Raw genomic sequence first — 13,079 nt, forward strand, 5'->3', positions numbered from 1 at the left:
GAGTGTCTCCCGAGAACAAGTGTACTCACCTCCCTCCCAGACAGAGCCGACGTGGACCTTTCCAGAAGCTGTTCTGCAAGGTGAGCAGCTGCCGCCAACAGCTGAGGGCACCAGATGCCCCCTCCGCCCTTCCCCACCCCGGGGGACCCAGGTAGGGCCAACAGCCAACACCCCACCCGTCCCCAGGAACGAGACACAGGCCGCGGGCTCACCACCGGTCAACACCCAGCTGTTGTAGTGTAGCTTGGTTTTATTTATGTCCACAAATATTTCCAAAAAATTACAAAATACTCGAATGGAGAGAGCACAGAAGTCACGATCTCTGGTGTCTACGCTGCTCACACTGTGTTAGCTCACGGCAAACTACTCATATGTACATTTAGCTTCAAGGTACAGACACGCGGCACGCCGGACACACCTCGCTCTGCGGCCGCTGCGTGAGACCTGAAGCGCAACCTTGACAACATGGAACGAGATACATACAAAACACAGAAAAGCAAAACCGAACTTCAAACAAAGGAAGGAAAACCCAGAAGGAAACCAAGGGGCCGGGCTTCAAAGACCCGGCGAAGGCCGGGCCCCCCCGCGGCAGCTGGCCAGGCGAGGGCCTCAGACTGGAGGGAGCTCAGTGCTTCACCACGGGATGTGGGGGAACCAGCCTGACAGACTCGCCTTCCACAGCTTTCAACAGACTTCAAAGCACTAACCTCCCTCTTCTTTGGAAAAATGGATGCTGGGGAGGAGATGAAGGGGCCTGACTGAACGGCAGGCCGTGTTCTACCAGAAGTAAAACAAGGGACGGGAGAAGGTGGGGCAGAGGCGGGAGGCTGGGGGCAGCGGGCGCCGAGGACGGGCAGGCCGCCAGGAGAGCAGCGGCCAGACAGCAGCCACCGCCCCTGAGGAACGCATGCCCCTGCCAATGCAGCCACAGGTCCGATGGCAAAGGGTTCATTTGAGCTTGTCTCCCCTGTAAGGAGCTAAATTTAAGGCAGAAATGGAATGGAAGAAACTAAAGAAAAAACTACAAACATTTTCAACAAATAAAACAATCCTCCATCTGTCCCAACTGAAAGCAAAGGCGGTTTAGCAGGGATGGGAAATGCCCAGACCTGCGCGGACACCTGGGTGTCTGGTCCCAGCACCAGCCTCCCTTCCTACCCACGGGGCTCGGGGTCCTGGACGTACTTCACATCCCCCGGCCCACAGACATGCTCTCTTGTCCGACAATTCTTGGACGTGGCCACCACATGCCACGGCAGAAACAGCCCTCAAGAACTGAGGGACGAGGAAGGAAAAGGTCCCGCCTGGCAGGACAGGTGCAGGCTGCCAGGCTCCCTCTCGGCCACGCAGAAGGCCGGGCCCCCAGCTGGCACCTCCCAGGGAAGCCCGCCTTCCCTTCCACGTGTGCGGCTGCCACTCCAGTTCCCACTTCGGGATGAAGGGTGGGACTCAACTGGTGTCCCAGTCGGACACGGTCACCAGGCTCCTGGTAGACACACAGGCCACCACCCACGGCCGTGCCACCTCCGGGGTCTCTCCCACCCGGAAAGCAGCCCCGGGCTGTGGCGAGGACGGCCCGGCCTGACAAGATCGCGTGGATACACGAAAGGGCAGACGGCTAACAGAGCCTCTGGCCAGCACACGTGCGGAGTTACTTGTAGGGAATCGTTCTGAGAATGTTATGCGGTTGTCAGAGTGAGAAGGGCAGTTCGGACAGAACAATCAAACACGTGCGCCTAGAACCCTGTCAGGAGATCTGCAACCACACACACAGAAACATGTGCTTTCTCTCCGGCAGACACAGGACGGTGGACATTTAACGCCTGCGCTCCTGGTGCAATGCCAGGAGGTCCGATCTGGCAGATGTCTGCACCGCTGGCCACGCACAAGCCAGGAACAGACAGAAGTGGAAAACCAAAGCAGCGAAACAAAAACCGCTTGTAACATTGTCCCTGCAAAACCCTGGATACTCACTGCTGCGACCAAACCCAGGCCCAAGCTTTTGCCCATTTGTAATTAGTAACGCCCATCTGTCCCCTTTAATTAAAGGGATAATCATATATAACTTTTTATTAAAAAATCAACTCTGTATTCTGTCAATAGCCGATAGGAATTCACAATTAGTGACATGGCTGGAAAAAATAGATCGGAACAGTAGTTTGTGGAAGGAAAAAAAAGGCTGCTCTAAAATTATTTACAGACGTAAAAAGCCGTGCTGCAGAACTTTCTCAAATTATGAAGATTTCCAACAATGTAGTAAAATAAAAGATTCTTCAAAAATTATAGCTCTTGGATTCCAAACTCATATGCCACCTCTATCTGCAACCCCGCGGGTTTTGGCACACACGTGACTGAGTGTGTCTGCACACACAGTGAGGGGTGACTGGGTTCTAGCACCTACTGAGAAGTCGAGGAAGGGAAGGAGACGAAAGCCGAACCCCAAGATTGCTGGGTAGTTTTCTGAATGTTCAGTCCAGTCCAGGACTCACTAAGTTTCTGGGGGACTGTCATGCAGGGAGACCCAAACCAGTCTCAAGGAATCCTCTCTACAAACACACACTATTATGCTGACACAGTTTTAGTTGTGGGCTTTTAAATATAGAAAGAAATCTTTAGAAGATATTCTTTTGCTTTTGCAGCTCCTATTGTATGTAAAAAGTCCTGTTTATCCCCCCAAGACTGGGGCTTCCACAGCCAGCGTTAACAATAAATAACTTATAACTGCTTGTCACCTTCTTTCTTCAGTCGACTGGAAAGAGAAGCAGAGGAGAGCGACTTCAGCACCAGATGGGGGCTCCCAAGCAGTTGGCCTGCCCCGCCCCACCCCCCAAGAAGGCACTATGGGGGTCCCCTCCAGGGCCACATGTAGCCAGGGGAGGAGCCTGATGCCTGCTGATAGGGAAGGAGCATCGTGGGCACAGCCAGGAAGGGGGCCCTCAGGCTGGGGCAGTGGCCCGCAGGGGGTGGGTAGGTGGGAGCCCAGCCAGCCTGCCCCTCCCTTAGGCCCCTCCCCACCTCACCTGTAATAATCTTCCTGACTTGGTAGGTGGCTGCCATGCATGTGGGGGTGTGCGTGCAGCCACTGCTGCTCCATGGCCAGTCTCTGCAGCTCAGCCGACTGGGCATGCATGGCCTGCAGCTGGTGGGCCGCTGACATGGGGGGTGGGATGGCCCCAGGCAGGTCTCGGGGGTAGGGGGTGCCTGCCAAACACAAAACAGTCTCCTGAACAGAGAGTCCAGGGGAATGGCCAAGACAAGGCCAAGGCCTGCAAGGAGACCAGGAGACCCCTGGGGGAGGGGTGCCCGAGTACCGCCCCTCCTCCCCCTGCTGAGTGGAGGAGGGGCCTAGTGTTTCCTCTTCAGAGAGGCCCCCCTTCCTGTCTCAGATTTAAATGTGGAGCCTTTGTTATTCCTTCATTCCGACTGTTCCCATCTGGGTTCCTGTTACACCCGTGCTCCCCCACCCACTGAGGGGACATGTGTTGAACACTGAACCAACGAATGACCGGGCCCTTGGGCCAGACCACTAACCCGCTCCTCACTGGACCCCGCCTTCCCAGGTGCATTCTTACCAAAAACTGGGTGACGAAGCATCTCGTGCTCATGGGGGGGCTGTCCAAGCAGAGGGTTGGGGAGGGTGCCAGGGGGATAGGGAAAGCGAGCCAGGTGAGGGCCAGCAGTCAGGGGGTCCACCAGCGGGTGCACGGGGCCTGCTGAACCTGGAAGAAGGGGCAGAAGTCCAGGCACAGGTGGGCGCAGGGCTCTCCAATGCTTCCCTCCCTGGCTGGAACCCAGGGCATCCTCCTCACCACCGGGACCCGTGACCTTGACCCAAAGTGACTGTCCTCTGGCCTCCCCACTCGCCCGCAGTGGAGCTCCGGGAAGTGACACCCAGTGCAGAGCCCACCTGGCCGACCGCCCAGCCAGCATTCCTGGTCCAGGCTGCCTGTATCCAGAGCCCGAAGGAGGCCAGCAGACTGCTGTGGGCAGGGGCGGGCTCTTCCTTCTGCAGTCACCGCTGGCTCCCTCGAGTTCTCCTTCTGCCTAGAGATGCTCTTTCCAGTGCCCCCCCCCCCCCCCCCCCCCCGCCTTTTGCCCGCTTCCTTCTTGTAATGGCAGCATCGCCACCTGCCTTGTTTCCTCTCCCTGGTTCACTTTTCTCCAGACACTGACCCTTCCCACAGCCCAGGCTCGTCCACAGATGCCTCCCAGCCTGCGACAGTGGATGTGGACGTGCACGGGCTTGGCCAGCACCTACAGCTGCGCCTGCACATCACAAGTGCTCGCCAAACACTTGGCCAATGAGTGTGTGACAGCCTGCTTATCCTACAGCGCCAGGCGGTCTGCTGGTCACACTGCGGCTTACAAGGCCCACACTGGGTGGCATGACACTTCCAGGTGTCAGGACCACAGGGCAAATGACAGCTCCTTGGCTTCCCTGGGCCCACCTGTCAGGGATGGGAACACGGAGAGGAAGCCAGGTGCAGCCCTCCCTCCCCTGCGTCCTGCTCTATCAGCCGTCCTCCTCCCTGGCACGGAGGTCAGTCCAGGAGGAAGTCCCTCCACCGCAGCCCTGGTCCCAGGGAGCAGGCACACCGCCCACTCCAGAGCAGGGTCAGAGCACCCCCTCCCCACCTGCCTCAAACCAGCCTGCACCCCAAGCTGGCCAGGCAGATACTCACCCCCCAGGGTGAGCAGGGCTGGGCAGCCCTGGCTGCTGAGCCGGAAGCCTAGGCCTCATTCCCGAAGAGGGCAGGAAGACTACAGCCTGCCTTTCTGGGTGTCCCAGTGGCTCCAGCTGGCTCCCAAGGCCTTCCCTGTCCTCAGGCCCTACCTCCTGCCCTAAACCTGCCCGGTGAGCACAGGCTGCTTCTCCTCCCGGGCCCACCCTGGCCCAGGGCTGAGAAGCTAAGCTTTATCCCGGAGGCGCAGGCAGAAGGGCGCAGGGTGGCGCAGCTTTCTGGGGACCTGCAGCTCTGCAGAGCTGGGGGCTGAGCAGACCCAGGCTGCCCCGAGGAGTGGCAGTGATTCCCCGGAGCTCACTGCATGCTCTATGCTGGACGTTCTAGGACCCGCCTGGAACTAGGGCTCGTTTAGAAAAGAACAGTCTCTGCTCTGTGCCGGCGGCTCCATCTCTGGGCCGCACCCCCTCACCCCAGAGCCAACCCACAGTGCCCTCTCAGCAGCCCGGGCACCTACCTTGGTGGAGGGGGTCCTGCTGGTGGAGGTGGAGGTGCGAGTGGATGTGTGAGTGCTGGTGATGGTGTGGAGTCACGTTGAACATCTGCAGCCGGGCCAGAGGGTCGCTGGTCAGCGATGCCATCCGCTCGGCGTGAATCCGCTCGGCTGCCAGTCTATCGGGGTAGCTCATCTCGGGCCGCAGCTGGGGGCCCGCCAGGGCCAGTCTCTCCCTCTCCAAGGGGTTCAGGCCCGGGTGGAACGAAGCAAAAGGGTGGGGGCCCGCGGTGGGGGGAATGGTGAGGGCGCTGTGCCGGGCGAAGTGCTCCATGGGGTTGGTGGCTGGGTGCAGGGGGTCCAGCTCGGGGGGCTTCACCTCGAAGCCCGGCTTCATCCTCTCCCGCAGCTCCCGCTCCCGGATCTCCCGCTCTCGGATCTCCCGCTCCCGGAGCTCCCGCTCGCGGATGGTGGGGTCGACGTTGTAGAGGCCGGGCATGTGGTAGGCCAGCAGCGGGTCAGTGGGGTTGAGGGGCATGTAGAAGGGGTGGTTGCGGTTGGTGGGCGACATGACGTGGGGCCGGGCGTACTCGCTCAGAGTCCGAAGGGCAGGGGTGTCCGGCCCGATGTACGGGGGCACAGCAGCAATGGTGGTTGGCGGTGGCTCGAAGGATGGCCGCATGTGGCTGGGACCACCGAGCTGGGGGTCGCTGAGGCGGCCTTCATGTGCCGAGCTGGACGCCTTCTGCTGAGGAAACGGAGGGTGTGGGGGGAGGCGAGTTGCCTAGTGCTCCTGGGGAAGTGAGGTCTGCCCTGTGGCCATCCTGCACTGACCAGTCAGCTTGGTCCCTCCACCCCAACACCGAGTGGCCTCAGCCACGGCCTGTGACAAGGACCTGGCCCAGACCCCCCGTGACAGTCTCCTCTGTGCCTGCAGCTTCCCTTGTGTCCTGAACAAGTTCATGTACCTGTGAGACAAGGCACTGCATGGGAGGGGTCCCCCCCGCCCCCCACAAGGGCAGGCGCTGGGTGGCCTAGCCCACGAGAGTGCCCAGCCAGGGCCGCCAGAGGGCGCGGATGAGGCAGGTTAACGCCCCAATGCCTGGCTCTCCCCACTTTCAGTTTCTCTGCAGTTCCCTCCAATTACATGTCTACAGGCTGCTGGTCAACCAGTCTGAACCTGCCAGGGCCAAGGAGGAGGTGCATGGTGAGCCTCTGGGGGAGGGGGCCCTGGGAAAGGAGGAGGTACACGGTGAGCCTCTGGGGGAGGGGGTCCTGGGGAAGGAGGAGGTGCACGGTGAGCCTCTGGGGGAGGGGGTCCTGGGGAAGGAGGAGGTGCACGGTCAGCCTCTGGGGGAGGGGGTCCTGGGTTGGCTCAGGGATGAGCAGCAATCTCTGAAAAGCCTAGGATGGGGCTCAAATAGCAATGGATCCTCCAGCTGCCATGACAGTAAAACAAACAGCCTCACACAGAGCAGGTGGCCAGTGTCCCCGGCCTGGCACGGCCAGCGCCCCCTCCCTGCACACTCAGGCCGCCCGCCTGCCCGCCCAGGACGGAGCACTCACAGCCGCTCGCTCAGCCTCCCGCTCGCGCTCGCGCTCCCGTTCGCGTTCCTTCTCCTTCTCTTTCTCCCGCTCCCGCTCCTCTCTCGCTTTCTGCTCGGCCTCTCGTTTGGCCTTCTCGATGGCCTCCTCCCTCTTCTTGGCCAGTTTGGATCCCGCCAGAGGCATGAAGTACAGGTCGGCCCGTGCGCACGAGTTGTAGCCCCGGTCCAGGTGCTTGTAGAACCTGAAAAGGCCACGTCTGCCATCGGGGCCCTGCCAAGGCCGAGGCCTGCCCTGGGCCGCCCAGCTTCCTGACACTATACCTGGCTGACTGGCTGGCATGGCTGGGGGTGTCCACCACAGTGGGCTCGGGGGACGGGCTCCTCGGTGGTGGAGGGGGGCTCTCGGGCTCCTCGGCATCGTCCAGAGCCTCTTCCTTGATCTGGACAGTGGGCAGCGGGCAGGCTGCCCCCACAGGTGTGCTGCCTCCTGAAGAAACGGCAGCAGAGCAGGGTGGCTGGGCTGACGGGCCAGGTCCCGGGAGTGGAGTGGAGGTACTGGGGCAGGACGGAGGGGTGATGGGAGGAGGGCCTCCAGGGACAAAGGGGTGCTGAGCGAATGAGGGCTGAGGGGGCGCCTGATGGAGGCCTGCAGGGGGGTGGGTGGCAGCAGCAGGGGGCAGGCTCTGGCTCTGGGTCAGCACCGGAGGCTGGGCGGGGGAGGAGGGCAGTGGTTGGCTCTGAGGCATGAGCTGCAGTGGTGGGGGGTGCGCCGAAGGGGGGTGGTGTGTAGACAGGGAGCTCAGGGGCTTCAGTGCTGGAGGGGGCGGGAGGTTGGCATTCATGGAGAAGGGTGAGGGCCCTGAGAGGTGAGGTGGGTGCTTGTGGGCCTGTGGTGCTGGCAGCTGGGGGATGGGCGTAGTGGGTGGGGGCTTGATGTGAGGCATGGCCAAGGGTGCGGGTGGCAGGGGCTGCTCCCTTGGGGGCTGCTGGGGCTGCAAGACTGACTGAGAAGCTGGGGGCTGCAGGGAGGTGTGAGGGTGAGCTGCTGCCTGGGAGGCCTGGGGAGGGAGGCCAAAGGGCTGAGGGGGGCCTGGGTGCTGCAGGAGGGGCCCGGCCTGCAGGCTGTGAGGGCCGGGTGGGCCCTGACTGTGCAGGGGGGGTTGGGGATGAGGCGGGGCGGAGGCCTGGCCAGCTGGCACGGTCAGAGGCTGCAGCGGGGGATGCGGGGAGGGCAGCCGCTGTGGGTGCAGAGCAGGTGCCTGCTGGATGTGGGCATGGGAAGCAGAACCCGGCGGAGCCTGGCTGGACGGCTGGGAGGCTGAGGGGGAGCCCTGTGGAGGAACGGCAGAGGGCGTGGGCCCCGGGGTGGGAAGCTGGGACGCTCCTGGGGGGGCTGTGGAGGGAGCCGGAGCAGCCCCAGTGGGAGCCTGCAAGGCTGGGGGCTGGGCCTGCAGGGTCTGCTGCTGCGCAGAGGAGTCCGAGTCACTCTCATTGTCCTGGGGGCTCGGGATGCTGGGGGACGTGCTGCGATTGTCCTGGTCGATGTCTTTGGGGTCACTGCTGCCCTCATCGTTGACGCTGCGGCTGTCAGAACTCTCCCCCTCGCCTTCGGACGGCGAGTTGGGCCGGCTGATCTCCTGAGGCAAGAGGCGAGGAGGGACGCTCTAGTGTGCCCTGCGTGGCCAGAGCCTGCACACGCACAGCAGGCAGCCAGCTTGTCCTCAAGGACCAGCAGTCCTGCCCTGACCCGGCCCCTCCCTGGGAGAGAGGGCACTGCCACCCCCTCGGGAGACTTGGCGGAGGGCTTCTCGGGCGTTCGCTGTAGCTGCAGGCCCCACCTGGGTTTTCGTCTTCTTGGAGCTGGTCCTGTCGGCCTCCTCTGTGTCCGAGGCCACCTTCTCCCGCTGGCGCTTGGTGCTCTTCAGAGGCGACGAGACTCCCTCCTTCACCTTCTGCAGGGGGCAAGCGCACAGGGTGTCAGCCCAGAGGGGTCCCCTCAGCCTCGGGGGCAGGATATGGTGACTGGGTGCTGACACCCCGTCCCACAGTCTGAGCTCTATCTCCAGAAGAAAGCTCTGGAAGGGGAGAGCCACAGCCAGGCAGGAGCAGCATCTGGATGGGAATAACTTGGCTTTGGGAGGAAGGAAGCCTCTTCAATCACCCCCCTGCGCCTTCCACCTCTGAGGCCTTGGGAGCCCCGAAAGGTCAGTGCTGGGAGCTGAGCTGGACCCCCTTCTCCAGGCCCCAGGCTGCAGCCCCAGGCCAGGGCAATGCTGGTTCCCTGGGAGGCTCCGTGGATGAGCTGCGGCCCATGTCGGAGGGAGCAGAGCACCAACTCCAGCCATCAGGCTGTCCTGGGAGGGTGGGCCCAACAGTCCCCTCCCCACCCCCACCTCTTACCTTGGCCAGCTTCTTCACAGTCTCTGCTTTACTGTCGTTGCTGGAGGTGCTGGCAGCGCTGGGGGAGTTCCGGCCACTGGAGCGGATGTCTTCATTGGTGGGCGAGGTGCGACCATCAGGGCTGGCTGGCTGCTTCTTTCGACCACTGCGCAATGTCGACATCTGCCCACCCAAACCCGGGGCTGGTGAGACTGGACCCCAGCACACACACAGGGGCATCAAGAGCAGACCTCACTGTTGGCCTCATGCCAAATCCCAGCCCCTGGCAAACAACAAGCACCTGGCTGTCCCTCACGGACAGGGTCAGTATGGAGTGAAGGGAGGAGGGTTGAGTGGGTGAGTTCACATGGAAAAGCCATTCTCGGCTTCACCCCAGGGCACTCGCCTCCGGGACCCTCCTGAATGATGGGCTGGAAGTGAGCAAGGGTTTCTGGGGGCCTCCGTCAGTGGGAATAGTCCCCTCCGCCATGCTCTCCAGAATGACAATTACACAGTCAGCTCTCAGTCACCTCGCCTTTGTGCTTATTCCAGGTACCTGCCCAACCCAACCCAAACAGCACCTGCTGTGCCACCTGCCAGGAGGGGGTGACCCAGAGACACGAGCTGTCAACGCGGCTCAGCTCCTAGACCACCGAGCACGTCAGCACGTTTCTGCAAGGCCACGGGGGCTCCGAAAAGACAGGGCACAGTGACTCACGCTGGCCCACCTGCTCCTGTGAGCGAGCAGCAGTCGGGCGGGCAGGACCTAGGGTCAGAGGAAGGTGGAGGTGCCACCCACTTGCCTAAAAGGCCCAACCTGGGAGAACCCTCACTCTCAAAGGTCCCGGCTGCATTTCCAACCTGGAAAACAGTCTCTTTACGGAAGGACAAGGCTATGCTGTGAGTGAAAACATCTACCTAAATGTTTCCCAAACTGGATCAAACATTTAAAAACAGCCAGCAAGTTTCAAATAGCAGAGCTATGCGCCCCTAGAGACCGGCCACGGGCCAGAGGGAGGTTGGAGGGACTTGGAGAGCCTGCCCTGAGGCAAAACCGAGACCCATGGCCACACTGACGCCCCAGGAGGAGGGAGAGGACAGCCCACAGGAAAGGCTAATGCCTCCGGGCAAACCATTTCAGTCTCGGGGTGCCTGCGCCCCGGCATCCTAGGAAGCTGGAGGTGTGGCCAGAAGGCTCGGCCGCCGGCCCCGGGACTCACCGAGCCTCGACTCCGCCGCGTCCTCATGCTATGTTTCCCGCTGAGCCCATCGTCTTCCTCTTTGACAGGTTTGAACATAAAGGGCGGGGGGTCCACGGGCTTCTCGATGGGCGGGAGCTCGCCGTATTTCTTGAAGTGGATGCGGCAGTCTGTGCAGAGCAGGATGTTCTCCCGGCCCCCGTGGTGCCAATCTTTGGAGGCTGCGTGAGGGAAGGGGGGGTGGGGGCCAAACCTCAAAAACCAGTGTCCCTGGGGCATCTGAGCAGGGGGCTCAACCCACCCAGGTGCCATGAGAACCGCGCAGTACTGGGCTCGGGCAGACACCCGACACTCGCACAGCTCAGGTGCTGGTGCTGCCCTGCTCTCTCCCAGGACGACAGCATTTCAGGAAACCCCTCTCCCCTTATGTTGGGGTACCCAGGAGGAGCGACAATAGCTGCCCTGGCCCCAACCTTGACCATGCCTGTCCTACCCACTGATCAGCATTCTGTACTGAATTCACTGGGGGGAGAGGGGGCTGTGAAGTAAAGTAAAATCTCCAACTTTCTGCAGTAACCCTGAAGCACAGCCCAATGCCAATGTCAAAGCCCCACTCACTGGTGCTGAAGCAATGGCGGCAGGCGTAGCCCTTCAGCTCCTGCTCACTGTCCTCACTGTCGAAGTCGTCCTCACTGGCCGAGCTCAGGTCCACTGGGCATGGCAGGCATACAACAGGGTGAGGGTTGGGGGACCGTCACACTCGGCCTGCCCCAGGCTCTGAGCCACCAGGCCGAGTGGCCCAGTAGGCTGAGGTAGGACCCTCTGGATTTCTCAGGGCCAGTCTTCAGAACAAAGTACTTGTGTGTGAGGGGCGGTGGTGGTGGTGGTGGGGTACCCAAGAGCTTGCCCTGCTACATTGCTGGGGGCTGGTGTCACACCTGAAACCTGGGTGGCGGGCACCCACAACCGGTGAATCTGAACAGGGTGAAGAGCACCCGTGGTGCCTCCTGACACACGCAGCATCCTGAGGACCTGCCTCTGGCCAGTGCCACCCGCCAGCCCTGGGTGACGCGATGGCTTCTTGTTTGCATGTGCAACTTTAGCGACCCCTGGAGGTCTGTGCCCTGGACTCTATCTACTGCTGCATCCTAGTGTTTAGGGTTAGTGGGCGTGGCTTCATTGTCATATCACACGTCACAGTGGGACCGCAAGGAAGAGCTTGGTATGGCAGGAGGAAAAAGAAAAAATGTTAATCTGCTCTTATTGCCACCACAATCCAAGTGCAATGAAAACTCAAACAGTACACCGGCTACTGAGTGGAACAACCTCCTGAAGTTACCAAAACCCTCAGGCCAAGGCCAAGACTTACTTTTGTAAAAAATTAAAATGACGTTGTGTTTACTAGAAAAATTTAAATGAACGAATAATCTGTAAAACTCTCTACCACATCCCAAGTCAGTGTGACACTCAGGCCAGGCTGTGCACTAGCACACGCCTGCGCATGCGCACACGCTTCCCGGGCATCAGCTCCAGCCGCACGCTGACAAGGCCGCCGGTGAGTGCAGGCCCAGAACTGGGACACAGCGTGTGAAAACCCGCCACTTACAGAATTCACTGGAGGGGGGTCTGGAAGGTGTGTTGACGGGTGTGGACGCAGTGCGGGTCTTAATCCTCCTGAACACAGCCTGCCTGCGGTGCCTGCGATGGGCCCGGGAGCTGGCTGCCTCTGGGGTTTTCTTCCAGTAGTAATAGAAGGTGATCAGTTCCCCCTGCAGAAAAGAAGGGCTGGCGTGAGGGAGGTGTCCGAGGGACTTGGCATCCCCTGTCCCCTCTGTGGGAGCAGAAGCTGGTTTATACCAGCTGTCTACCCGGGAGACCAGGACCAACAACAGTTTGCTCCTGGGGTCAAGAGGAAAAAGCTGGGCAAATGGGGCCGGTCACCTCCGCCCAGGAGAGCACACCTTCTAGACGCCAGGAACATCCATTCACTCAACAGGGATTGTGGATGCCTACTAAATGCCAGGTGCCACCTCTGTTCTGAGCACTGGAGGTGCATCAATAATGCTAACCGCACGTGTGTGTGTGCGTGTGTGTGTGTGTTCGTTCTTCACAGTCTTCCAGTGAAATCCAGGATGAGGAACCACCTGGCCAGACAGATGACTCCAGAAACAATCAAGGATATAACGGAGGTGGTGGGGACCTCGGGCCAGGTGGGAGGTCAGGAAGAGCAGAAACCCCAAACCAAAAACTGCCCCACAGCCCCCATTCCAATCTGAGGGCCCACACTGGGATGAGGGGGCACCAAGTCCGAAAGGCAACGACGGGGGCTTGACAAGAGAGACTAAGAGCGGACAGACAGTGGTGCTGCTGTGCAGATGAAATGCCACATGTCACCAGGTCAGTCTTCAAGGCAAAAAGAGCTTCTTTTTTCATGGCCCCGCAGAAAGAGAGCCAAGGCATCTCCTAAAAAGATAGCACTTGTGGCACTGCAACTCCAGGGACAGCAGGCACCAGCCACACAAATGGGTGCATGGCATTCAGCTAACAAAAGACCGATTTCTTTAGACAAAAATCCCAAGATAAAATATCTTTAACTTAAAAACAAACAAACAAAACACTTAAGACAGCGAGAGAGCCACGCTCACATTGATCTCCTCTAATTAAATAAATATTGTACAAAGTCAATTAACTTGGCAGACGACGGTATCCTAGGACGTCGCCCTGGGGGCCGTCACCCGCGCACCAGTGCGGCCCACCAGAGGCTGAATGCCTGTGAATG

At 60.4% G+C, this 13,079-nt stretch overlaps 1 protein-coding gene across 7 annotated transcripts in view; it reads right to left on the bottom strand.

Annotated features, from left to right (window-relative positions):
- Positions 1-230: 230 nt before the first annotated feature.
- RERE (arginine-glutamic acid dipeptide repeats) overlaps positions 231-13,079 on the bottom strand; it is a 392,160-nt gene continuing 379,311 nt past the window's right edge. For 6 of the 7 annotated variants that reach the window (XM_070404007.1, XM_070404013.1, XM_070404010.1 and 3 more), the window contains 11 exons: positions 11,907-12,069; positions 10,919-11,011; positions 10,322-10,521; positions 9,123-9,284; positions 8,561-8,674; positions 7,044-8,359; positions 6,742-6,964; positions 5,200-5,923; positions 3,573-3,719; positions 3,021-3,201; positions 231-2,749 (listed from right to left, as the gene is read on the bottom strand). In XM_070404007.1, the coding sequence (XP_070260108.1) occupies positions 2,716-2,749; positions 3,021-3,201; positions 3,573-3,719; positions 5,200-5,923; positions 6,742-6,964; positions 7,044-8,359; positions 8,561-8,674; positions 9,123-9,284; positions 10,322-10,521; positions 10,919-11,011; positions 11,907-12,069 (3,357 nt within the window). In that variant the 3' untranslated portion in view covers positions 231-2,715. The remainder of the gene's footprint in view (positions 2,750-3,020; positions 3,202-3,572; positions 3,720-5,199; positions 5,924-6,741; positions 6,965-7,043; positions 8,360-8,560; positions 8,675-9,122; positions 9,285-10,321; positions 10,522-10,918; positions 11,012-11,906; positions 12,070-13,079) is intronic. The other variant, XM_070404012.1, reaches the window with a different exon arrangement.

The sequence above is a fragment of the Myotis yumanensis genome, unplaced genomic scaffold (genome assembly GCF_028538775.1).
Source record: "Myotis yumanensis isolate MYYU_CA2020_CCGP unplaced genomic scaffold, mMyoYum1.0.hap1 SCAF_2, whole genome shotgun sequence".
Classification (NCBI taxonomy): domain Eukaryota; kingdom Metazoa; phylum Chordata; class Mammalia; order Chiroptera; family Vespertilionidae; genus Myotis; species Myotis yumanensis.